General features: G+C 42.5%; 3 protein-coding genes across 9 annotated transcripts in view; 2 read left to right on the forward strand and 1 right to left on the reverse strand.

Annotated features, from left to right (window-relative positions):
- Positions 1 to 10,408, forward strand: part of MRPL48 (mitochondrial ribosomal protein L48) — a 51,090-nt gene extending 40,682 nt beyond the window's left edge. The window contains exons 6-8 of the mRNA XM_040258879.1: positions 7,671 to 7,773; positions 9,305 to 9,394; positions 10,098 to 10,408. Of these exons, the coding sequence (XP_040114813.1) occupies positions 7,671 to 7,773; positions 9,305 to 9,394; positions 10,098 to 10,172 (268 nt within the window). The 3' untranslated portion in view covers positions 10,173 to 10,408. The remainder of the gene's footprint in view (positions 1 to 7,670; positions 7,774 to 9,304; positions 9,395 to 10,097) is intronic.
- Positions 10,409 to 16,921: 6,513 nt separating this feature from the next.
- LOC120876795 (cytochrome c oxidase assembly factor 4 homolog, mitochondrial) lies at positions 16,922 to 21,623 on the reverse strand. 2 transcript variants are annotated; one of them, XM_040258885.1, is made up of 2 exons: positions 21,377 to 21,623; positions 16,922 to 19,026 (listed from the first exon to the last, which is right to left on the reverse strand). In XM_040258885.1, exons 1-2 carry the CDS (start codon positions 21,392 to 21,394, stop codon positions 18,760 to 18,762), a joined length of 285 nt encoding a protein of 94 aa, XP_040114819.1. In that variant the 5' UTR covers positions 21,395 to 21,623; the 3' UTR covers positions 16,922 to 18,759. The 2 variants fall into 2 exon arrangements, with proteins under 2 accessions (XP_040114819.1, XP_040114820.1); XM_040258886.1 differs by having other exon boundaries at positions 21,462 to 21,616.
- A 67-nt stretch (positions 21,624 to 21,690) lies between these two features.
- Positions 21,691 to 23,743, forward strand: part of PAAF1 (proteasomal ATPase associated factor 1) — a 41,486-nt gene continuing 39,433 nt past the window's right edge. The window contains exons 1-3 of one of the 6 annotated variants that reach the window (XM_040258851.1): positions 21,691 to 21,789; positions 22,701 to 23,072; positions 23,331 to 23,371. In XM_040258851.1, coding sequence (XP_040114785.1) covers positions 22,918 to 23,072; positions 23,331 to 23,371 — 196 coding nt within the window. In that variant the 5' untranslated portion in view covers positions 21,691 to 21,789; positions 22,701 to 22,917. Of the gene's footprint in view, positions 21,790 to 22,700; positions 23,073 to 23,330; positions 23,372 to 23,743 lie in introns of those variants that run through there. The other 5 variants (XR_005724203.1, XM_040258853.1, XM_040258850.1 and 2 more) reach the window with 5 other exon arrangements.

Consider the following 23,743-nt stretch of genomic DNA (forward strand, 5'->3'; position numbering starts at 1 on the left):
TCACTCTCCTCTTTCACCTTCATCAAATTTGAACTTTTAAACCTTTATTACTTACAGTATAATTGTGCTAAATGTGCTCATTAGAAGATTGGATAATCAGCTGTGACTTAAGCACTCATAGCTGATAATACTTCAATTATTTTAGGCCTAAAGATGTGCTTTATCTTTTTTCTGATGCCTGGGAGAGTTGGTTGCTCTTTCAGCACTTGACACATAGCTCTATGATGTCACTTAGTGCTCTGGGCTGTAATGCTCTTTTCATGTGTCAGATTCCTTCCCCACTGACTACATAGGGACTATGTTCTTTATTTCTTTAGTACCTAGCATAAAGACTGTTCCATGGGGGACATTAAGCCATTCTGGAAAGAACGACAGGTCATTGAATATGATTGCACAATCCAGTTGTGTATACATTTCCTAAAGTTTAATGAACGAATTTTTAATTAATCAAAAACTACTGGCTGAGCCCCTTTTTGCTCTGTGGTCCACGTGCTCAGTGAACTAGAAGGCACTGGACTTCTTGCTCTGTAGTGTAGGCACTTTGTATCTTTTGTCTGGAGGATACAAAGGTAAATGCCCCTGATTTCAAGGAGAGTGTGTGTGTGTACGTGTGTGTACACACATACACACACATAAGAATAATTATAATGTGGAAGGTGGTAAGTGAAGATAAAGTTTAATGTCAGTTCAAGAAGACAGAGGAGTAGCATAGTAATTTAGGGCTATGTTTTTCAAAGTACCACTCTGTGAAGCTATTATGAGCTTGTGCCAAAATGTACATTAACACTTTGCTTCCTTCATCAAGAAAGGCTTGCTATTGAAAGACTTTCTATTGGAAGCTATTGAAAACAAAATGTTGATTGAATAAAAGTGTGTTTAGTGTTGGTTTCATGCTTCTTATCTTGTCTTGAATTGATAACAAGTTTGCTTATCAGCAGCTTGTCTTTGGATCATACTGAGTAACAAATGGTTAAGAGTGAAAACTCTAGAATCAAACTGCCTGCATTGAAATCCTAGTTCTACCCATTATCATCGAGATGACCTTGAGAAATTCTGACCTTGGTTTCTTTGACTCCATAATGCAATGATAATTTTCCTATTTTTTTGAGTTCTGAAAATTAAATAGGAAAATATATGATAGCACTTAACAGAGAGACCAGCATATTGTAAATACTCTGTAAATAATATTATTGTTATTAATAATTAATGAGTTTTTTCAACTGGCACAGTTTAGGGATAGCATCTCAGAAGCTGTAGTGGCAAAGGAACATTAAATGCCATTTACAGAATGTTATCATACCTTCAGTGAATCAGCTCCTTGAAGTAGTGTTTTAAATTTTCAGAGAACTTTTAAAGATATTTTGTTTTTAAAAACTGGCTGTGAAAAGCTCTGACTACATTTGAATAAAGGTAGGAAGCTGTAGCATTTGTTGGGTACCTACTATCAGCCAGCCACTCTGCCAAATACTTTTCTGTATATTACTTTACTTAATTCATATAAGCACCTTGCTATATTGGGTACAGGCATTGACTTTGGAGCCAGACTGCTTCAGTTTTTCCCTTGTTCTGCTACATTCTTACTTTGTGACAGACGTTGGGCAGTTTTCTTAACCTGTTTGTGTCTTGGTTCCCTCATCTGTAAAATGAGGTTAATAAAAGGACCTATCTAATAAAGCTGTAGTGAAAATTAAGGAGTTAATATACTTAAAATGCTTACAGTTAAGTTTAGAAACTGTTGGCTGCTATTAGTAGTAGTAGTAGTATAATAGAAGCTTGCCTATAATCATACATCTAATCAGCGGCAAGGTCTTGATTTGAACCCACTTCTTTTCCTTCAAATTCTTAATTCCCTCTAACTGGTTCTCCACACTGCTATTTGTATGATCTTTCTAGAATGGAAATATGATCGTGCCACTCCCATGCTTAAGTTCTTCCATGGCCTCCCATTCCTTTAAGATCAAAATAAAAGTTCCTCACATGTCTTGCTAGGTGCTCCATTGTGTGGGCTTGTCTCTCTTGCCTTAACGCACACTTCTTTTTCCTGCTTCTATCTCCAGTTGCACTGACTTTGTTTTTTGTCTTTTCTCACCTCAGGACCTTTGCATATGCTCTCTAATGCCTGGAATACTTTTTCCCCTTCAGCTAATCAACCCCTATTTTTTTTCTTAGGCTTTATTTTGAATGTCACTTCTTCAGAGAACCTCATTAAGTTAGGTCTTTACGTTATATATTTAGGAGAAGTAAAGGGTAAAAAACTTCCCTTTTATAATGCTAATTCCTTACCCTCATAATTACTTGACTATTACTAGACTCTAAGATCTGTGAGGCAGGGACTATTTCTGTCTTTATCAGCAGTCATGCTAAGACCTCTCATGGTATCTGACACATAGTGGGCACCGGATGAATACTTGTTGCCTTGGATTTAGTTCCAATAGCCATAAACATAAATTCCTAGTATAACAGAATGAACGATGAGCTGCTTTTTGCCTCTTTCCTTGTTCTTTGCTCCAAATAGTGCAGAGCATAAAGAAATGTTCACTTTTAGCAATTCACTTCTTTGGAATGATTGAGGTTTTCAGACCATTATATCAGGTATTCTTGCTGCCCAGCTTTTCAGAGATAAAATGATCTTCTTTTCTTCTGATTTTCATTTTATCTTGATCCATTTTTCCTTTAGGACTTGGGAATAGGGCTCTGACCTTGAGAGGGCATTGAGCAAGGGAGCTGTGTGCTAGCTTTTGTTCTATAAATGGTCTGCATCACTGCAGCTGCAGCTCACTCAGAGGAGGAGACGAAGAAGCCTCTCCTGTGGGTCCTTTAATTTTCCTGTCTCCCTTGCCGAGCAGCTGTCTGAAGAGATGGAAATCTTATTTATCTGGGAGCAGCTTCCAAGCCTGAACCTGACCAGCTCCTGTTCTCTGTAGAGAGTAAAAGCATCATTCTCTGTAAGGCTGTTCTTTCCTTTTTTAAAAAAATCCACTTACATTTCTCAAATGGAGGTATAGCATACATAGTAGAGTCCACAGATTCTAAGTTCCCTAGCGTCCTAGCAGGCCCCCTTGTGTCCTATCCCAGCTGCTGCTGCTGCTAAGTCGCTTCAGTCATGTCCGACTCTGTGCAACCCCATAGATGGCAGCCCACCAGGCTCCTCCGTCCCTGGGATTCTCCTGGCAAGAACACTGGAGTGGGTTGCCATTTCCTTCTCCAGTGCATGAAAGTGAAAAATGAAAGTGAAGTCGCTCAGTCGTGTCCGACTCAGCGATTCCATGGACTGCAGCCCACCAGGCTCCTCCGTCCATGGGATTCTCCAGGCAGGAGTACTGGAGTGGGGTGCCATTGCCTATCCCAGCAGTACTCCTCAAAAGCAGCACTATTTTGTCATGTTAGGTTGACTCTTGAAATTCAACTACTTCATTTTTTCTCTTCTGTTTTCACTATCTGATCATCCAAATAATGTTTATTGTAGAAAACTGGGGAAGTACAGAAATATGTAGATACTAAAGAAAAATAACCGTTACTCTTGTGACTCAAAGGTCTATTCTACTTTAAAATGACTAGAGTTCCCAGTATTTTTTTTTTAATCAAACTATGTCTGATTTTTCTATTGGTTCTCCTTGAGGGCCTCATGCCTCCTTGCCTTTGTAGACTGCCTTCTTTTGGAATGCCCTCCAGACAAACATCTATCTTCATTCTTTACATCTTGATAAAGCACTGCCTCACCTATGAAGCCTTCCCCAGGCTCTCCCCCTTTTCTCCCTCTTGTCTCTGTAATATTTGGTATATACCTATATTGCCTTTGTCTTCCTATAGTGCAAATGTTTGTGTACTCACCTGTCTCCAAAACATTCTTAGCAAGCTCCTTGAAAGCATAAATTGCACTGTGCCCATCAGATCACCTAGGACAGAACAGGATCTCAGTAAATGTTTGTTGAATAAGTGAATGAATAAATAAATCAATGAAATCTTGCTGAAGTAAGTGTTGAAGAATAAAATGCATGCTCAGTGGTAGGAATGAACAAGTCCCACTTTATTCAGTCTTATCTGTAGAATGTCAAAAAAGAAAAAGAACATTTTAGAGCCTGTTTACTTTTCTGAAAGCTTTTACATAATTGCTTTATTTGATTTTCCATAGCAAGTTTATGAATGTGCTCCCCTCCCCATTTTTGGCTGTGCCATGCAGTATGCAGGATCTTAATTCTCTGACCGGGGTTTGAACCCATGTCCCCTGCATTGGAAGTGTGGAGTCCTAACTACTAGACCTCCAGGGAAGTCCCTGTTTTTATAAACAAGTTATTGCCAAGTGTAAATTTGAAGTGATCAGAGATTGTGCTATAAAATGGAAGGGGTTTTGTTATTTAGGGGAGTTTACCTGGAAGTTTGCAATACCTAGCATTTACTCATTGTTGTAAAGGCAAGAGAATTGGCATTTGTAGGCACAGTATGCCAGGCAAATTACTTACGTAATCTTATTTAACTGGGGCGGAGGCCTTACAAATAGCTGTGAAAAAAAGAGAAGCGAAAAGCAAAGGAGAAAAGGAAAGATATAATCATCTGAATGCAGAGTTCCAAAGAATAGCAAGGAGAGATAAGAAAGCCTTCCTCAACGATCAATGCAAAGAAATAGAGGAAGACAACAGAATGGGAAATACTAGAGATCTCTTCAAGAAAATTAGAGATACCAAGGGAATATTTCATGCAAAGATGGGCTCGATAAAGGACAGTAATGGTAGGAACCTAAAAGAAGTAGAAGATATTAAGAAGAGGTGGCAAGAATACACAGAAGAACTGTACAAAAAAGATCTTCACGACCCGGATAATCACGATGGTGTGATCACTCACCTTGAGCCAGACATCCTGGAATGTGAGGCCAAGTGGGCCCTAGAAAGCATCACTATGAACAAAGCTAGTGGAGGTAATGGAATTCCAGTTGAGCTATTTCAAATCCTGAAAGATGATGCTGTGAAAGTGCTGCACTCAATGTGTCAGCAAATTTGGAAAACTCAGCAGTGGCCACAGGACTGGAAAAGGTCAGTTTTCATTCCAATCTCAAAGAAGGCAATGCTGAAGAATGCTCAAACTACTGCACAATTGCACTCATTTCACATGCTAGTAAAGTAATGCTCAAAATTCTCAAAGCAAGGCTTCTGCAGTACGTGAACCATGAACTTCCAGATGTTCAAGCTGGTTTTAGAAAAGGCAGAGGAACCAGAGATCAAATTGCCAACATCCGCTGGATCATGGAAAAAGCAAGAGAGTTCCAGAAAAACATCTATTTCTGCTTTATTGACTATGCCAAAGCCTTTGACTGTGTGGATCACAATAAACTGTGGAAAATTCTGAAAGAGATGGGAATACCAGACCACCTGATCTGCCTCTTGAGAAACCTGTATGCAGGACAGGAAGCAACAGTTAGAACTGGACATGGAACAACAGACTGGTTCCAAATAGGAAAAGGAATACGTCATGGCTGTATATTGTCACCCTGCTTATTTAACTTATATGCAGAGTATATCATGAGAAACGCTGGGCTGGAAGAAGCACAAACTGGAATCAAGATTGCTGGGAGAAATATCAATAACCTCAGATATGCAGATGACACCACCCTTATGGCAGAAAGTGAAGAAGAACTAAAAAGCCTCTTGATGCAAGTGAAAGAGGAGAGTGGAAAAGTAGGCTTAAAGCTCAACATTCAGAAAACGAAGATCATGGCATCTGGTCCCATCAGTTCATGGGAAATAGATGAGGAAACAATGGAAACAGTGTTAGACTTTATTTTTTTGGGCTCCAAAATCACTGCAAATAGTGATTGCAGCCATGAAATTAAAAGACGGTTATTCCTTGGAAGGAAAGTTATGAGCAACCTAGACAGCATATTCAAAAGCAGCGACATTATTTTGCCAACAAAGGTCCGTCTAGTCAAGGCTATGGTTTTTCCAGTGGTCATGTATGAATGTGAGAGTTGGACTGTGAAGAAAGCTGAGTGCCGAAGAACTGATACTTTTGAACTGTGGTATTGGAGAAGACTCTTGAGAGTCCCTTGGGCTGCAAGGAGATCCATCCATCCTAAAGGATATCAGTCCTGGGTGTTCATTGGAAGGACTGATGCTAAAGCTGAAACTCCAATACTGTGGCCATCTCATGCGAAGAGTTGACTCATTGGAAAAGGCCCTGATGCTGGGAGGGATTGGGGGCAGGAAGAAAAGGGGACGACAGAGGATGAGATGGCTGGGTGGTATCACCGACTCGATGGACGTGAGTTTGAGTGAACTCCGGGAGTTGGTGATGAACAGGGAGGCCTGACATGCTGCCTTTCATGGGGTCACAAAGAGTCGGACACGACTGAGCGATTGAACTGAACTGACCTGAAAACCCTATGAACTAGGTATTATTATCTTCATTTAATAGCTGAAGAAACAAAGACCGAGAGAGCTGAATTAGTTTGTCCAAGGTCAAATAGGTAATAAGTGGCAGAGGCAACATTTAAATCCAGTACTGACTCTGATGTTTCCAAAACACTTTCCATTACACCAGACTTCTTTTTGTAGCAGTCCATCTGTAGAAGGTCATGCTTCTTTCTCTTAATTCATGAAGTGTGTAACATGAAAATTCAGCAGTCCTACTGTTATTAGTATTCCATTTGAGTATTCAGTTTGAGGAACTTTTTGATAAGATGGACACAATACTAATATCATATTTCTGTGTAGTCATCAGTTCTATCTCATCACCATATCTGATTCTCATAATTGTCTATTGATATAAGCCTGGATTGTAATCCCCATTATACATGAAGAAATTGAGTCCAAAAAGGGGAAGGGACTTGCCTAAGTAAATATTGCTAATAAGTGGCAGGGCTAAGATGTGACCCCAAGTCCAGCACTCTTTTCATTGTGGTATATAGATCTACTGAAGCTGATTATAGTGAGCATAGATTACAACAATGTTTCTCAACCTGGAGACATTTAACAATGTCTGGAGATAGTTCTAATTGTTATCACTTTGCAGGCACTACTAGCATTTGCTGGATATAGAGGTTAGGGATGCATAGGCCAGCCCCCACAATAAGAATTATCTGTTCTAAAGGGTCAATAGTGCTGACATTAAGAAATCCCGCTGTAGAACTGGAACATCCCTTGGTGGTCCAGTGGTTAAGACTCTGTGCTTCCACTGCAGGGTGCATGGGTTTAGTCTCTGGTCAGAGAACTAAGATCTCACATGCCTCACAGCATGGCCAAATTTAAAAAAAATAAATAAGTAAAATAAAAATACAACTGGAGCAGGATTGGGTTTCACACCTCATTTCTTCAGAAGAGATGAAATACCCAAGGTTAGCCTCCAGAGTGTACCTAGTGGTGAGCTTAATTCTTTTAGAACTGGCTATTATTTAGTAGCAGCAAATACTTATTAATCACCAGGCTTTACTCAGACTGTTATATTAAGCATGACTAGGGATGCATAAAAGTATTAGACGTGGTCTATCCCCTCACGGGGTGTAAAGCCTTCTGGAGAAGGTGTAAGAGGATCTGGTTACTTTGCCCCTGGCTGCAGATAGACAGCCCAAGGTTGCAGGAGCTACTGCATGCAGTGGTGGCTGCACTCAGGCACTACCCTGACTGAAGTGGTGTGGCTGACTTAAAGGAACCCTCCCAATAGCTGCCTTTTCCTTCCCACAGTTATGCGATGCCCACCAAAACCATGGAGGTGTTGCAGCTTCAGGACCAAGGCAACAAAATGTTACTGGACTCAGTTCTTACCACCCACGAGCGAGTGGTTCAGGTAGGTACTCTGGAAGAAACTTGAAATGTCTCTGCCTCTCCTGGTTCTTTCTTGGTTGAGTTTCAAACCTGATATCCAGTTGTCTACTGGGTTTCTCCTCCAAGATGTTCAACAGGTGCCCTACACTCAGTGTATGCAAGACTAATTGTAGAGGATTGTTTTTTTTTTGCCTATAATCCTCCTCACCTTTGCGCTTAATGCTTGACCCTTCTTTGTCCTTGGGTATCCATTCATTCTCCAGATTCTATGGTTTCTACCCCTAAAAACCTTTCAGATCCATCCACTTTGCTTTACACTCATGTCAGTGTGATCATGTCATTTTCCCACATAGACCCACCTCAGTGGCTTCCCTTTAACTCTGTATCCATTAGCAGTCAGTCCTTTCTCCCCATTCCCCTAGCTCCTGGCAACCACTAATCTACTTTCCATTTCTGTGGTTTTACCTCTTCTAGACTCTTCTTCAAATGAAATTATATATGGCCTTTTATATCTAGCTTCTTTCATGTAGCATAATGTTTTCTGGGTTCATCCATGTTGTAGTAGTAGCACAAATCAATACTTCATTCCTTTTTACTGCCAAGTAATATTCCAACACATGGACTTCACCCTTTTTGATCCACTCAAGAAATGTATCAGGAAGATAACCAGCAGGATGTTAAGATAGTAACACCCTAAATCTATGTTAAATTTTTAAAGGATTAAAGTACTTACAATCTTGGTTCTTTAAGTGTTATCAGGAATAAATTATTTGAGCTTCATTTTATGACAGATCTAACTTGCCACCAAGGCCCATAGGATAAAGTTTGAACTCTTTTGATTAGCACCTAAGTGGCTTCAAGATTCTTCTCCAGCTTTTCTTCTTCACACCTTCATTCATTCCAGTCACACATGGAACTAGTTTTAATTCTCTAGTACTGTGCTATTCCTTCACATTTTACTGAATATTATTTCCTCTGCCTTAAAAAAAAAAAAACTCAACTCCACACTACAGTTGAATTCTCCCAATTTACCCTTGTTTTTCAAGACTCCAACCAGATGTTACCTCTTTTGGAAGCTTTTTTTTTAACCTCCCTGATTAAGTTAGGTAGATGTTTCTCTTCTGGGTTCTGCCTGCCCCCTGCATGCCTTTCTTCCAACACATCTAATATATCTTTGGATTCTCAGCACAGGGTCTGACGACAATCAGGTAGTGGGTGGTCTATGTGGGTAAACTTGCGTTGACTCAGAAAGTCATCCTGGACTTAACCTCTTAATCCAGTTATGACATTCATTGCCTATAAGAGCAGATATTGGGGGGGTGGGGGGAAAGAGCAGATATTGGCCATGACCATCTCAGTAATCAGACGACTTGGCAGATCAGCAAGAAAAATTGAAATCCTGTGAAATCTGAGCTCCAAGACCAGCTCTGGGTGTTAATCCTTCACCCAAAGGCCCTCAGTCTCTACTGGCGCTGACATTTGAGCCCTTGCCCTTTCTGCCCAACCACCTAACTTTTAGTGACTCTCTTCGAGCATCTTCTTTCCTTTTGCAGATCAGCGGTTTGAGTGCTACGTTTGCAGAGATTTTCTTGGAAATAATCCAAAGCAATCTTCCTGAAGGACTCAAATTGTCGGTGAGGGAGGTAGGTGCTAATTTGGGAAAAGGCCCACTGATGGGCTCAAAATATGGATAAGAAAATCTGGACTGGCTGACTTTAGAAACAGAAAAGGCATGTGGATAACTTAACCCAGATAATAATCAGGAAAGGTGTGCAGGCTGCTTTACCGTGATTATTAGTCTGACTGTTCCAATGCATCAGGGATCATACTTAATAGACCATGAAAGATGAACTCTGTCAGAGCATCCGGATATTAGGGGTAGCCCATTATACCCCCAAATTCCCTCCCTTGAGGCAGCTGTATAGCAGAAAGAATATTACTTAAGGTCACATACAGTGTAAGTAATCAGAACACAAATAGGCATGAAGGAAGTCCAATTCAAATTTGAGTCCTTGATACCTAATATAAGTCTGGTACATAGTATGTGTGTGTATGCTAAGTTGCTTCAGTCGTGTCGGACTCTGCAACAATGTTACTGTAGCCTGCCAGGCTCCTCTGTCCATGGGGATTCTCCAGGCAAGAATACTGGAGGTGGATTGCTGTGTCCTCCTCCAGAGGATCTTCCCGACCCAGGGATCGAACCCTGGTACATAGTAGTTACTCAGTAAAAGTTAGTTGAATCCAAATAATTTTCTACAGAGCTGGCTGATGTATCCTTTTCTGATGGTGGGCATATTTGAGTGACTCTGTAGTAATTCCCTCTTATTTTCTTTTTCTTCTCCATAGCACACTGAAGAAGACTTCAAGGGAAGGTTCAAAGCTCGGCCAGAACTGGAAGAACTGTTAGCCAAGTTGAACTAGCTCATTGCAGACCCTTTCATGCCTTTCAGCACTGGTGATATTGAGTGGCAAGGGGAAGAGCTTCCTGGGTGGCCAGAGTTGAGCAGGAAACCCTGACCCTCTACATCATAAGTACCCATCTCCACTGCCAGGAGTGTCTCCTCTCCTTGCTTACCAATTGTCACCACTTTTTTTTGAGCCAACCCTGGGTATCCTCCATCTAATAAAAAGCTGCTGCTGATGGATGTGTGTATGTATGTGAGAAGTCAGTCCATCCTGTGGAGGATCTTTAACTAAGGGATTGGATTTCTCTTTGCCTGGTGCTTTAGCGCACAAGTGTGTTCCCCTTCAGAATTTCTCCAATTAAGAGTGAACTCATCCTTTAAATCAACCTGGCATGGAGTCCCTTTAATGAGGCAGACAATCATAAGTAAACTCTCCATGGATAAAAGGCACAGGGAGGGAGATTTTGTATATGAAAAAACCCTCCAGATAGAATCAGGGCCTACTTATAAGTGAAAAAAAAAAAAAATTACCTTGTGGGGTAGTGAGTGACCTGTCATAAGTATGCAGGTAGATGTTACATAACTGCAAATTAGGGTTGCCTGGAATAAGTTTAAGCAAAGAATTAAAGGTTGATCTTGGTCAGGTGTCAGGAAATTGCAGCCTGTGAGCCAAATCCCATCCACTGTCTATTTGCTTTTTAAAAATAATTTGAGGTGACATTCACGTCTCACAAAACTAACCATTTGAAAGTGAATAATTGCACGGTATTTAATACATTTGCAGTGTTGTGCATCCTCTATCCAGTTCCAAAACCCTATTTTAAACCCTCATAGACAAAGGTTTATGGGAACAGAGCCCTGCTCATTCATTTATATATTGTCTGTGGCTGCTTTTATGTTGCCATGGCAGAGTTGAGTCGCTGTGACAAAGACGGTTAAGCTAAAACATTTTTACATGGCCCTTTATAAAAATAGTTTGTGAAACATGGATCTAAGTCATTGGTTTTTAAACTTAAGCACGCATCAGGATCACCTGCAAGGCTTTTAAGAACACGAATTACTGGACTCCATTCCCAGATTTTCTGATTTAGATCTTGAGCAAGGATGCTGCTGCTGCTGGTCAAAGTTGCTGGTCCTCTTTGAGAACCACTAGCCTTAAGGGCTGGAGAAGGCGATGGCACCCTACTCCAGTGATCTTGCCCGGAGAATCCCATGGACGGAGGAGCCTGGAAGGCTGCAGTCCATGGGGTCGCGAAGAGTCGGACACGACTGAGTGACTTCACTTTCCCTTTTCACTTTCACCCATTGGAGAAGGAAATGGCAACCCACTCCAGTGTTCTTGCCTGGAGAATCCCAGGGATGGGGGAGCCTGATGGGCTGCCATCTATGGGGTCGCACAGAGTCGGACACGACTGAAGCGACTTAGCAGCAGCAGCAGCAGCAGCCTTAAGGACTTCCCTGGTGGCTCAGATGGTAAAGCATCTGCCTGCAATGCGGGAGACTCGGGTTTGATCTCTGAGTTGGGAAGATCCCCTGGAGAAGGAAATGGCAACCCACTCCAGTACTCTTGCCTGGAAAATTCCATGGACAGAGGAGTCTTGTAGGCTATAGTCCATGAGGTCACAAAGTCAGACACGACTGAGTGACTTCACTTCATATGTGTGTGCATGCAGATAGTAACCACGTGTGAAAATGTGTGAGTGCGTCTCACATTTATTGAACTCTAATTATGCTCTATGCTTTATACAGATTATCCTTGGGGTTGATGGTATTATTTCCAATTTTACAGGTGAAGAAACTGGGGTTTGGAGAGCTGAATCGACATCCTAGGGTCACACGGTTAATAAGTGGCACACCTCTCCCCTCTGTTACCCGCTACTTCTCTTGGATAACCTATACAGAGGTCTGGGAGAGCTTAGAGCATTCTTAGTATTGCATGTACTTTCCCGAAATTTTCCAGAAATTCTCAGCTCTGAAGTTATTTTGGTTTCTTTGGTTTCCGAAAGCAACAAGGGGAAACTCAGATTTCTTCTCAAGGTATAACACTGGGGAGGGCTGTCAAGGTAGCAGGTGCCCTCAATTAAAATGCTTTTCTGAATTCAAATTGAAGGTTCAGCAGGCCAGGACTTAGAAGGGAACCCCACTGGGGGTATGGGCAGAATTTGCCAGGTGAAGACTGATAATTTGGTTGGAGAAGTAATCATTGCTGAGTTTCCTTTAGGGAAGTTGAGAGAGCAGCAGCTAATGGATGAGTATAAAGTTGGAGGATGTGCAGTGACTTGAAAATAAGGTGAATTAAACACATGTATACACACAGACGGGCTTCCCAGGTGGCACCAGTGGTAAAGAATCCGCCTGCCAATGCAGGAGACATAAGAGACAGGGTTCGATCCCTGGGTTGGGAAGATCCCCTGGAGGGCGTGGCAACCCACTCCAGGATTCTTGCCTGGAGAACCCCCGTGGACAGAAGAGCCTGGGGGGCTAAAGTCCATAGGGTCGCAGAGTTGGACACAACTGAAGCGACTTAGCACACAAGCATACACACAGACACACAGTGCCTCCATATCACATGGGCAACAGGCAATGTCATGTGGGCCCCATTTAGGAACGTGGAATACGTGGTGTTTTCCAGTTGCTCACCTTTCCTTGTTAATAATTTGTGACAGCAAAACGCAAGGTTTCACAAATCGACAAGATACTAGAGCTGAGGGACTTGAGACCAGCCAGCCTAACCTCTTTTATCCTGCAAGTGCAGGTTAGGGCCCAGGAAGGGCAGTGCTTTAGCCAAGGTGACAGGGCACCTCATCGGCAGAGCTGGGAGCAGGATTCAGATCTCTTGATTCCCAGTCCATCTCTTTCCATTACATCATGAGGGATGAGTCAGGCTTCCCTCTTAAACAGGAGGCTTCTGGGTTCTGTCACCTTGGAGCTCTTGTGTCACTGACCTAGTTAGTGATTTATCTTCTCACGAGAGCCAAAGGGCTTTCTTTTGTTGCTCGTGATTAGTCTGCCCTGAAACAGATGAAAATTACTCATCATACCTTATCCTGGTAAAAGGGACAGATACTCTGATTGCTAGAACCTCAGAGTTAGCAAAACAATTATGAGCTTCATTTCACTCTTTAGAGGGAAGTGAACTTCCCTAGGAACACATGGCAGTGAAATCAAATGGAATACAAGTCTCTGGGCTCTAGGCTGAAAATATTCCTTCTCCTGCCTTCCTGAAAGAACCTATTATAAAGAAAAGAGGCAGACAAAACTGAGCTATTCTTAATTTCTACATTTATTAGTTTTGAGGCCTCAGGTGAGTTATTTTAATCTCATCAAACCTGTTTTTTGATGTGTAAAATGGGGGTAATCCCTTTTAGGAACTTGAGATGGAGATAATGTATAAAATGGGCAAGCATGTGCTTAGTAAATGTTAGATTACCTTCCCATCTAAACTTCCCTATACGTTTTTTAAAGATTATTTTTTCATTGAAGTATAATTTATATATGGTGAAACAAAGATCTTAAGTGTATATCTGATCAGTTTTGAGAATGCTGTCACCTATGAAACCTACACTTCTATTAAATTAAAGACATTTCCACCCCCCAGAAAGTTCCCCTACATTCTTTGATAGTCATTCTTCCCAGAAACAACCACTAATCTCATTTCTATTGCCATAGGTTAGTTTTGTCTAACAATATATAAATAGCTTTGAGTATATACCCTTTTGTGTCTGACTTCATTCACTTACCCTGCTGTTTTTACTCATGTTGCATGTAACTGTAGCTCATTCCTTTAGCATACTTTTAGTTTTGGACCCAGTTAGGGTTAAAATATGTCTAGTACTGCTGCAAAAACATGAGGGCTAGGCAGGAGAGACGGAGAAGGCAATGGCACCCCACTCCAGTACTGTTGCCTGGAAAATCCCATGGACAGAGGAGCCTGGAAGGCTGCGGTCCATGGGGTCGCTGAGAGTCGGATACGACTGAGCGATTTCACTTTCACTTTTCACTTTCATGCATTGGAGAAGGAAACGGCAACCCACTCCAGTGTTCTTGCCTGGGGAATCCCAGGGACGGCAGAGCCTGGTGGGCTGCTGTCTATGGGGTCACACAGAGTCGGACACGACTGAAGTGACTTGGCAGCAGCAGAAGGCAGGAGAGAAGAAACGAAAGGTCAATGGATTAGGAATCAGAGTAGCTGGGTTCTAGTTTTGGCTCTATCAGTATATAATCTTTAAGATAATCTGTTCTGGTTTTCATTTTACAGATGAGTTAACTGACCCAGGAGGGAAAGAGACTTGTCCGAGGTCACTCACAGGGATAGCTTTAAGTCACTGGATTCCTGGTTCAGTACACATTGCTGAAATTTTTAGAAATGGATTCTTATGTGGATCAGTAACTTTCAAGGACAGAATGCCCAGGTTAAATGGGTAGTTTTCCTCATGAAGGCGGTGGATTCCTCAGCTTCATGTTACTCCTTTTCTTCTGGCTGAGGATGCCTTACTCCTCCGCCATCAAGCCAGCTGTGGATTCTCAAAGGGTGTTTTTTAGTTGCAAAGAAAGAAATGGAATCTGGATATTTGGGGCATTCAGACACTGGAACAATGCTCACAGACCCCAGTCCTCACTATTCTAGGATGTAAAGTATATTCAGGGGAGGAAAGGTCTCTGAGCATGAATTGGGCATGTCTGGAACTAGAATTGCTGACAAGGCACTACAGGTAGAAGCAGCCAATGTGTCTTGTACTGGTTCAATCTGTACTTTGATCTCTTTGTGCCATTTTTGTCTTCAAACGTATGATCTCCCTGAAGAATCTGAAATGATTCATTTAGGTCTTATATTCCCCTTGGAGTAACTTGCATTCTCAGACATTTCAGATTTACAGAACCAGCTTCACGTTGAGACAGAGTAGCAAGGCTCTGCAAGATGTCCAGGCTCTGAGGAATGAAAACTCTTCATAAGATAATTGCTAGCAAAGGAAGAAATCCCCCCTGCTTCCTCTGCCTGCTTCAAGTCCCTGCTGGAGCAGAGCGGGGAGCCCTACCCTTCCAAACAGTGGGGAAAGTACAGGGTTTCAGCCTGGACTCCCTCCAGTTCTCCTTGGATTTCTAAAGTCAGCAGCCCAGGACTTGGTCTGGCAACTTTACCTGAGGGAGGAAAGTGGGAGGAGTATCTGATTACTCATCTAGTAGAACACTTCGCAGTGCACCTTTGTACTGAGCACTGGCCACGTCCCCGGCCAAGGACCTTGCAGAGAAGAGCCAAATCATGTCTGCCTTAGGCCTAGCCAACAGTGGCACCCAGCCAAAAGGTCTCTCTGCTCAACCGTGGCACTGAGCCTCTCTGCAGAGGTAGGTATAGAGTGTACAGGGACAGGCATGGACCACCCTAAACTCCAGCTCCATGGCTGTGGGTTGCAGAACTGAGAGACTAAAAACACCATATTAATCTAGAAAACTGTGGGCAACTTGCACTGGTTAATTTCCTTTTTATGAAGCACTAAGAAAAAGCAAAGTAGTATTTCCACATAAGTATGGTTACTTACTGTGTTAAGCACTGTGCTAGGCATGAGATGCTTGTGAGAGCACAGAGTGGAGAATAACATAGGCTTAAGACATACTTGGAGTCTGATCTGCAATCTGCCTTTTACTTCCTCCTCTGTAAAGGGGAGTTAGTAGTGTTATGAAGATTAATGAGGTAATGTAACTCAGGACAGTGACTAGCACACAACAGTGATGATAATAGCTAGCATTTAGTGAAGGTTTGCTGCTACTGCTAAGTCACTTCAGTCATGTCCGACTCTGTGTGACCCCATAGAAGGCAGCCCACCAAGCTCCCCGTCCCTGGGATTCTCCAGGTAAGAACATTGGAGTGGGTTGCCATTTCCTTCTCCAATGCATAAAAGTGAAAAGTGAAAGAGAAGTCACTCAGTCGTATCCGACTCTTAGTGACCCCATGGACTGCAGCCCACCAGGCTCCTCTGTCCATGGGATTTTCCAGGCAAGAGTACTGGAGTGGGGTGCCACCGATGTGCCAGATGCTATTTCTAAGCTCTCTATCAATATTAACTCATTCTTTCAACAACGCTATGGAGAAGATCTACACTTACTAGCTTTGATGCCTTTGAGGAAGGTATTACTAACTGCATTTTTACAGAAGGAAAAACAGATCCTGAGATGTTAAGTAGTTTGCCCCAAACTATACTAACCCCTAATCTAGTAAGTGGGATTGAAAGCAGCATATCATTGGGACTCAGAGTACAGACTCTGGAATCAGATAGCCAGGGTTAAATGCTCCATATATATTAGTTATAATAGTTCAGTAAAAGCTAACAACTTTTATTACCAGGTATTTACACATTCCCCTTCATTTAATTCTCCTAGTGTGCCTATTAAATAGGAATTATCCCCATTTATTATACTTAAGGAAACAGGCTTGGGTGTCAATAGAGCCCTCTTTGCCCAAACACATTCTGTGACCCTCCCAGTGTTGGCTCTGTTACTAGAATCCTTCCAAACCTGTTCCATCCACTTAGCTGGTGTGAAAGCCATTCCTCCTGCTGAGAAGATTCTCCTACTCTTTCTGTTAGAATTCCCTGTCCCTCATGACCTATTATTTCTATTTTAATTATACAAATTAATAAATAGGTATGTTTCTTTTGTACTGTTTGTATAAGCAAATAGTCCTCACTGATGGAACTTCAAACCGTGACCATTTATTCACTATTAAACACATGCTGCAATGAAAATAATAGTGTACACATTGTATAAGGATTTAAGAGGATTCCTAAAAGAGGAATTGCTTTTAAATATTTAAAATATTTGTAAATCTCACCAAATTGCCCTGAAAAAAACTTTATTAATTTATGATCCCTACAGTAGTGTGAATGTGTCTCTCTCCATCCCCAAGAACATTGGTCATTATAAATACTTTTCATTTTTGTCAACAGGATGACCTAATTGTACTTTTGTTTTTAAAATCTGTATTTCTCTGATTATGAGTGATGTAGAATATATTTACATTTTCCTATGTTTTGGGGGCATAGTTAACTTTGTTCACTTTTCAGTTGGACTATTTGCTTTTTCTTACTGATCTCTAGGTACATTTTTTTGTTGTTGTTTTGGCTGTCCCAAGTGGCATGTAGCATCTTAGTTCCCTGACCAAGGATCGAATCCATACCCCTGCAATGGAATTGTGGTGTCTCAACCACTGGACCACCAGGGAAATCCCTCTAGGTACTTTTTATTTGTTGCAGATTGTAACCCTTTCTGCTATATATATTACAAATATGTAATGTTTACTTCGTCTTTAACAGTGTCAACTAACTCCCTTCTCTTTGAGATTCTTGCTGACAGATATGGTTCACACTGCTACCTCTGATGAACCACAGCACAGAACACATGGCCCAACAGATTCATTCATCCTTTTACACACATACACACAGTTGTCTTTCTGCTTGAAATGGGATTTTATGGTTCTTCGAACTTGAATTCCTCTTAACTTCTCCTCTTTTCTCTTTTTCTCCTTCCCAAATACCAACAGAAAGGCTCAAAGTAGTTTTAGGGCCTATTCTATTTCAGATTTGTGCTTCTAATGTGTATATATATACATATGCTCAAGAAATGTTTCTGATGATGATGACAGCATATGTCCCTTTGCATTCCAGTTCTATAGCAATGGTCACCCTCTCAACTCCCTTCCCACTCCCAAATGTCAGAGGCGAAATAATAGAATGGGTAATGCACTTCTATGGAAGAAAAATGGAAAGCAATGGCAACTGTTGTGAGCTGCAGTACACATCCACCTAAAAGAAGAATCATTCATTCAGCTCCAGCAAATTGCTATTAAAGTAGGAATATAAGCTCCATGTTGACAGATTCTAAAAACTTTTCAAAAACTGAAAATCTGTATGTTATGTTAAATTACTTTTTAAACATCAAGTCAACTTTATGTATTTCTTTGGTTGGGAGCATGTTGAAATCAGACTCTGTATCTGTTAATACAACAGAGTCTGACATATGAGAGGCACTTAGTATTTGTTTTCCCATTTGCCTTCTTCCTTCCATTAGACTAACTGAAATATCCAGAACAACTGATGAAAAATAAAGTCATTTATATCATTATCAGAAATTAGTTGTTCCAGTGTTTTGTTTCTCTCTCAAACCAGACTAAAGCAATATGAAGGGAGATATATTTGCATTACATCAGTTTCCTACACAGTGCATGGCACATGAGGTCTCATAAAACCAATTTACCTTTAGATTGTGAATTTACTTTAAAATTAAATGTCCATGTATTCAGCACAGTACTTGGCACACTGACCCAAGATGTAGCATAGGAGAGCATCCCTTAACCCCACTGTTTTACATGGCAAATACTGGTCAATATTTAATATTGGTGACACAATATGGATGAGGATGTGTGGGATCTCAATATGATAGCTCATGTCCAAACCCATGGCTGCCTGGCTCTCAGCCCCAGGCCCAAATACTATCCCCAAATCTTACAGTTCTTGGCCCAAACTTCCACTGTTCAGGATTTCTTTCTCCCATGATCTGTCTGGGTGTTAGTTTCTGCAGGGCCATCCTCTGGGGATAGGTGGTTTGGGGTCTCAGCGGTGGGCGGTGCTTTGCTCTTTCAGCCTCTGCAGTTCCTCCCGTCGCCTTGCCTGCTGTTCACTCATACAGTCCCGGAAGGCCTGCACCTGTGGCTGGCACTGCCTCCAGTCCTGGTGCTGGGCCATGCACTCCTGCACTGCATAGTGGGAAGCAGCACAGCCGGAGCGGGAGATGAGCTGGTCCAGCGGGTCCTCTTCTTCATCCTCCTTCTTTACCTGTCGGGACCAGGCATGGCCTTGAGCTGACATCTTCTGGAGTCTCTAGAATATCAATGGGAGCAAGGTTAGAGTAGGGACATGATTATATATGTTCCTCTGTTATAAACAACACTGACCACTGCACTGTTATAGCCTATTTATGCCTATGTCTCCCCTTGGAGATTGTGAGCTATTTGAGGACAAATACTGGGCCTGATTCATCCTGGTACCCCCAGCACCAGGCTTGCAAAATGGTCTCAACTGAACAGAATGAGATAAAGTATGTGAGAATGCTCAGCACAGCACTAATAAGCTCAAATGGATTCTACTAATAGAATTGGAATTAGGTGAAATGTCACATTTCTGGGGAAGCTATCTCTGTTCTCCTATTGGAGAAGCAATCTTCTTTTCTTCAATTAGCCTTATTCTATGGCTAGAGAAGAACAGAGTTTAGTACTGGAGAGAGTAACCATATATGGGTAGGGTATGACATTTGGGAGAATGGAGAGTTGTGTGGAGAAAAGAGCATACAAGGTACAGGGCAAGAACTGTTTGTGAAGCATGAGAATACTTAATGTGAGATGCACTTGCCCACATTGCCTTTCTACGATCACCTGCTTCAGAGCACCCAGCACAAGGCAGCATATAGAAGGAACTTAAGAGAGGTTTGAAGATAAATGACTCAGCCTTTGTACAAATTTAACCATGACAGGCTATAAATAAGCTAAGACTCCTTAATGCCTTTCCTGGGTCTCTGATTCATTTAACAAATTATCATTGAGTATCTATCATGTACCAAGCTCTATGCTAGAGTTGAGAATACAAGAGTGACCAAGACAGATACACTTCCTGCCTTCATAGAGTTTATAATTTAGGTAAGTTAAAAGGCTGTTTACTTGTGTACAGTGTCTATAAACAGCTAAAATTGGGAAGACAGTGGAGACTACCTAAGCCAGACAAGGGGACAAACAGGCAGGGAAGCCTTCTTTTCTTGCAGAAAGTGATTTCTAGACTGAGACTTGAAAGATGAAAAGGGAAGAGCCAGAGATGTAAAGAATATTTCTAATCAATGGAAGAGCAGGGTGGGGATTGGAGACAGAATTTGACATGAGATGAACTGAAAGTTTTACATGACTGGAGAATAGAGTATGAGAACAGGAAAATTAATGAAAGTGATGAGAAAGTATCTGATCATAGGAAGACCACATGTTAAGGTGTCAAGAGGGCAATGGGGAAGTCACAAAAAGGTTTTAAGAACTCTATGAAAGTGAAAGTGTTAATCGCTCAGTCCTGTCCAGACTCTTTGATACTCCATGTACTGTAGCCCACCAGGCTTCTTTGTCCATGGATTTCTCCAGGCAAGAATACTGGAGCAAGTTGCCATTTCCTTCTCCAGAGGATCTTCCTGACCCAGGGATTGAACCCAGATCTCCTGCATTACAGGCAGATTCTTTACATTTTGAGCCACTGGGAGAGCCCAAGAACTCTATAAGTTAAGTGAAGTTAAGTCACTCAGTCGTGTCCGACTCTTTGTGACCCCACGGACTGTAGCCTACAAGGCTCCTCTGTCCATGGAATTTTCCAGGCAAGAGTACTGGCCCTACACAAAATTCATTTGCTTTGAAGGCAAGGGAGGAGGGAGAAAATGGGCTTCGAAAACAAAACTTGGATTGGAAAATTAGCTTGATCACTGACTCACTGGGATACTTTGAGCAAATTACACTTTATAATCTCTCTTGAAAAACACAGATCAAATCTATCTCACAGGACTGAAAACTAAATGAGATAATGCACGTAAGGAGCCTGGCACGTCCAGAGTTCAATAAATGATAACTCCTATTTACTATACATGTTTCCTCTTTCTAAATATACTGAGCTCTTTAAAGGCAAGGGCAAGCCTCTTGAAACAATATGGTGGAAACAACAGTGCCGTGGATTCTAAGCCAAGAAATCCGGATTCAAATACTGGCACCTCGTTTTACTATGCGCAAGCCTTAGCGTGCATTCCTGTTTTTTTTTTTTTCTTCCCAGTTTTTTGGCATGTGGGATCTTAGTTCCCCTACCAGGAAACGAACTGGTGTCCCCTATAGTGAAAGGGCAACCTTAACGACTGGACCACACAGGAAATCCCTTAGTTTCCTTCCTTCTTAAGGTAATATTTAACTCACTTTACCGCAAGGAATAAGATGCTAATAAGGGACAAGTGCATGGGCTACGAAAGGACTTAATTCCCCACCTCAACCTGGCTTCAGTCTCTCATGAGTAAAAAGTGGAAGACCCTCGCTCAGAGGCCAGGGCAGGATGGAAGGTCGGCAGTTGGTTCGCGAAGGCCAGCCTGGACTAAGATGGCACTGAAAGGATGGGTAAGCAGAAAAACCCAGGCGGCCAAGTTACTTAAAATCTCCTCGACCACCATCCGGAGAGGACGCATGCGCACTCGCGAGCCCGCGCTGTGCCCGCTAGGCTCACCGCGTAAGATCGCGGCACACAGTGCTCACCGAACAGGCAGACAGGAGGACTCGAACGCGCGCTGCTGCACAGCGGCGTCGGTTTCGCAGGCAGTTGTAACTCTACCGAATTACCCAGTAAACCTCCGGTCAGGAACCAGCTTCCTGCAAGGAGCGCGCGCGCAAAGGGGCGGGGAGAGAAAGAGAATCCATCGCGTATTTTCATTAGCGGCTTTTCGGGTAGATCCCGCCCTTCGTTCTCGACGTAGGCCCTGTGGGGAATCCACTTCCGGGAGAGAGCGGAAGGGGCGGGCTGGTGGAGGCGGGTCAAGATGGCGGCACCTTTGAGGATACAGAGCGACTGGGCCCAGGCTCTCAGGTGAATCCAGGTCCAGAACTGGGACATAGGAGGCGGGTAGCGGATGTTGCCTTACGTTAAGGAGTGCCATCCCCGACCCAGGATGTCCATAGGGGTTGCCTCATCAATTGTTGAGGGAACCCTGGGCCTAGAAGAAGTCTCAAATCCACATGGTCATTGTTTTTCATTCTCAGAAGAGTTATGTATCCCAGGAAACACGTATGCGTCGTGTGATGGCAGAGGCAGAATAGGATCAATGAGTTGGAGAAAGGAAAACTGAGAGGCAGGAAGTCTCTTGGCCAAGTAGTCATGGTCATTTAGCAAATACTTATCAGCTATTTCCAAAAGTCCCAGCAATCTGCATTACCAGGAGTCTTGGCATGCTCTCGACCCCTGCTGCTAAGTCACTTCAGTCGTGTCCGACTCTGTGCGACCCCATAGACGGCAGTCCACCAGGTTCCGCCGTCCCTGGGATTCTCCAGGCCAAGAACACTGGAGTGGGTTGCCATTTCCTTCTCCAATGCATGAAAGTGAGAAGTGAAAGTGAAGCCGCTCAGTCGTGTCCGACCCTCAGCGACCCCATGGACTGCAGCCTTCCAGGCTCCTCTGTCCATAGGATTTTCCAGGCAAGAGTACTGGAGTGGGGTGCCATTGCCTTCTCCTAGTGGTGTGTTAGTCATGTTGTGTGTGGTCCATGGGGTCGCAAAGAGTCGGACACGACTGAGCGACTTTCACTTCACTTCACTTCACAGGTCTTTTCAGGGAAGTGTAACACTTACCATGTCTAGACTCTGACCTAAATAGATGCTCGGCGGAGTTCAGATGTGTACTCTAAACTTAAGGGGTGGTTCCTGCCTTCTAGACGCTAACAGCTTAATTGGAATGAACAGCAAACCATTCATTTATTTATTGTGTATCATATACTGTGCAAGTTATTTTGCCAGGCACCAGAATGAGTACAGCGGTACCGAGGTGTTCAGCCGCTAAGTCGTGTCTGCCGTGGACTACAGCCGGCCAGGCTCTTCTGTCCTTGGGATTTCCAAGGCAAGAATACTGGAGTGGGTTGCCGTTTTCTTCTCCAACAGCAGTGCCATGAATGGCAACTATTATACTAATAGGTTTTAAAAATGGAAACAATGGTGAAGATGAATGAAACATAGTCTCCTGAGTTTAAGAAACTTATGCCTTACTAGGTGGGCTGAAAATAAGCCTTATTACTACAACACCAGATGTGTAATAGGAAGAACACTGACATTTATTGAGGACCACCTACCTTTTCGAGAACACAAGTCCAGAATCAAGAAGTAAGTTGCCCAAGATAGTGCAGCTGATAAGTGTTTCATGATGAAGTACTTGAGCTTCACTTAACTAACAGATCTATGCATTAAACACAATCCATAAGTATTTCTTCAGTAAAATTTGTCTATGCCTGGATAATGTATTAGACTGGTTTGTGTAAGTGCTGTGGCTAAACTGGAAATTATATGTTCTTTCTCCCCTTCATCAATAACATCCATTTTGACACTGAGTGAGTCTAATTAGGTTTTTGTTTCTCTTCATAGGAAGGACGAAGGGGAGGCCTGGCTCAGCTGTCACCCCCCAGGTAATATCCTTAAATCTCTATGCCTTCCCTTTAGAGAAAGAGGATTTACAACCCCCAGGAAAGAGCTTCCTACTTTCTCCTGGCCTAGACTACTCGAACAGTGCTTCAAGTAGTCTTGAGATGTGCTTCAACAGTCTTCAGATGTTCTTGACCTTGTGCTGTATGGATGCCACTGCAACTCCTCCATTCTAGGGGAAGGGCTTCCAATTGGTATCCCATTGGGAGCCACAGACATTTGTGGAGACATTGCTGCATCTTAATCAGTGTCTTTGCCATATACTGCTGTATTCTAAGCAGTTCTGTAGCTTCAGTTGTGACCTTCCTGATTATGATTCCTGGGTCTACAGCTCTAGTTCTGACCTCTCTTCATTT

This window comes from Oryx dammah, unplaced genomic scaffold (genome assembly GCF_014754425.2).
Source record: "Oryx dammah isolate SB20612 unplaced genomic scaffold, SCBI_Odam_1.1 HiC_scaffold_17, whole genome shotgun sequence".
NCBI classification, from domain to species: Eukaryota; Metazoa; Chordata; class Mammalia; order Artiodactyla; family Bovidae; genus Oryx; species Oryx dammah.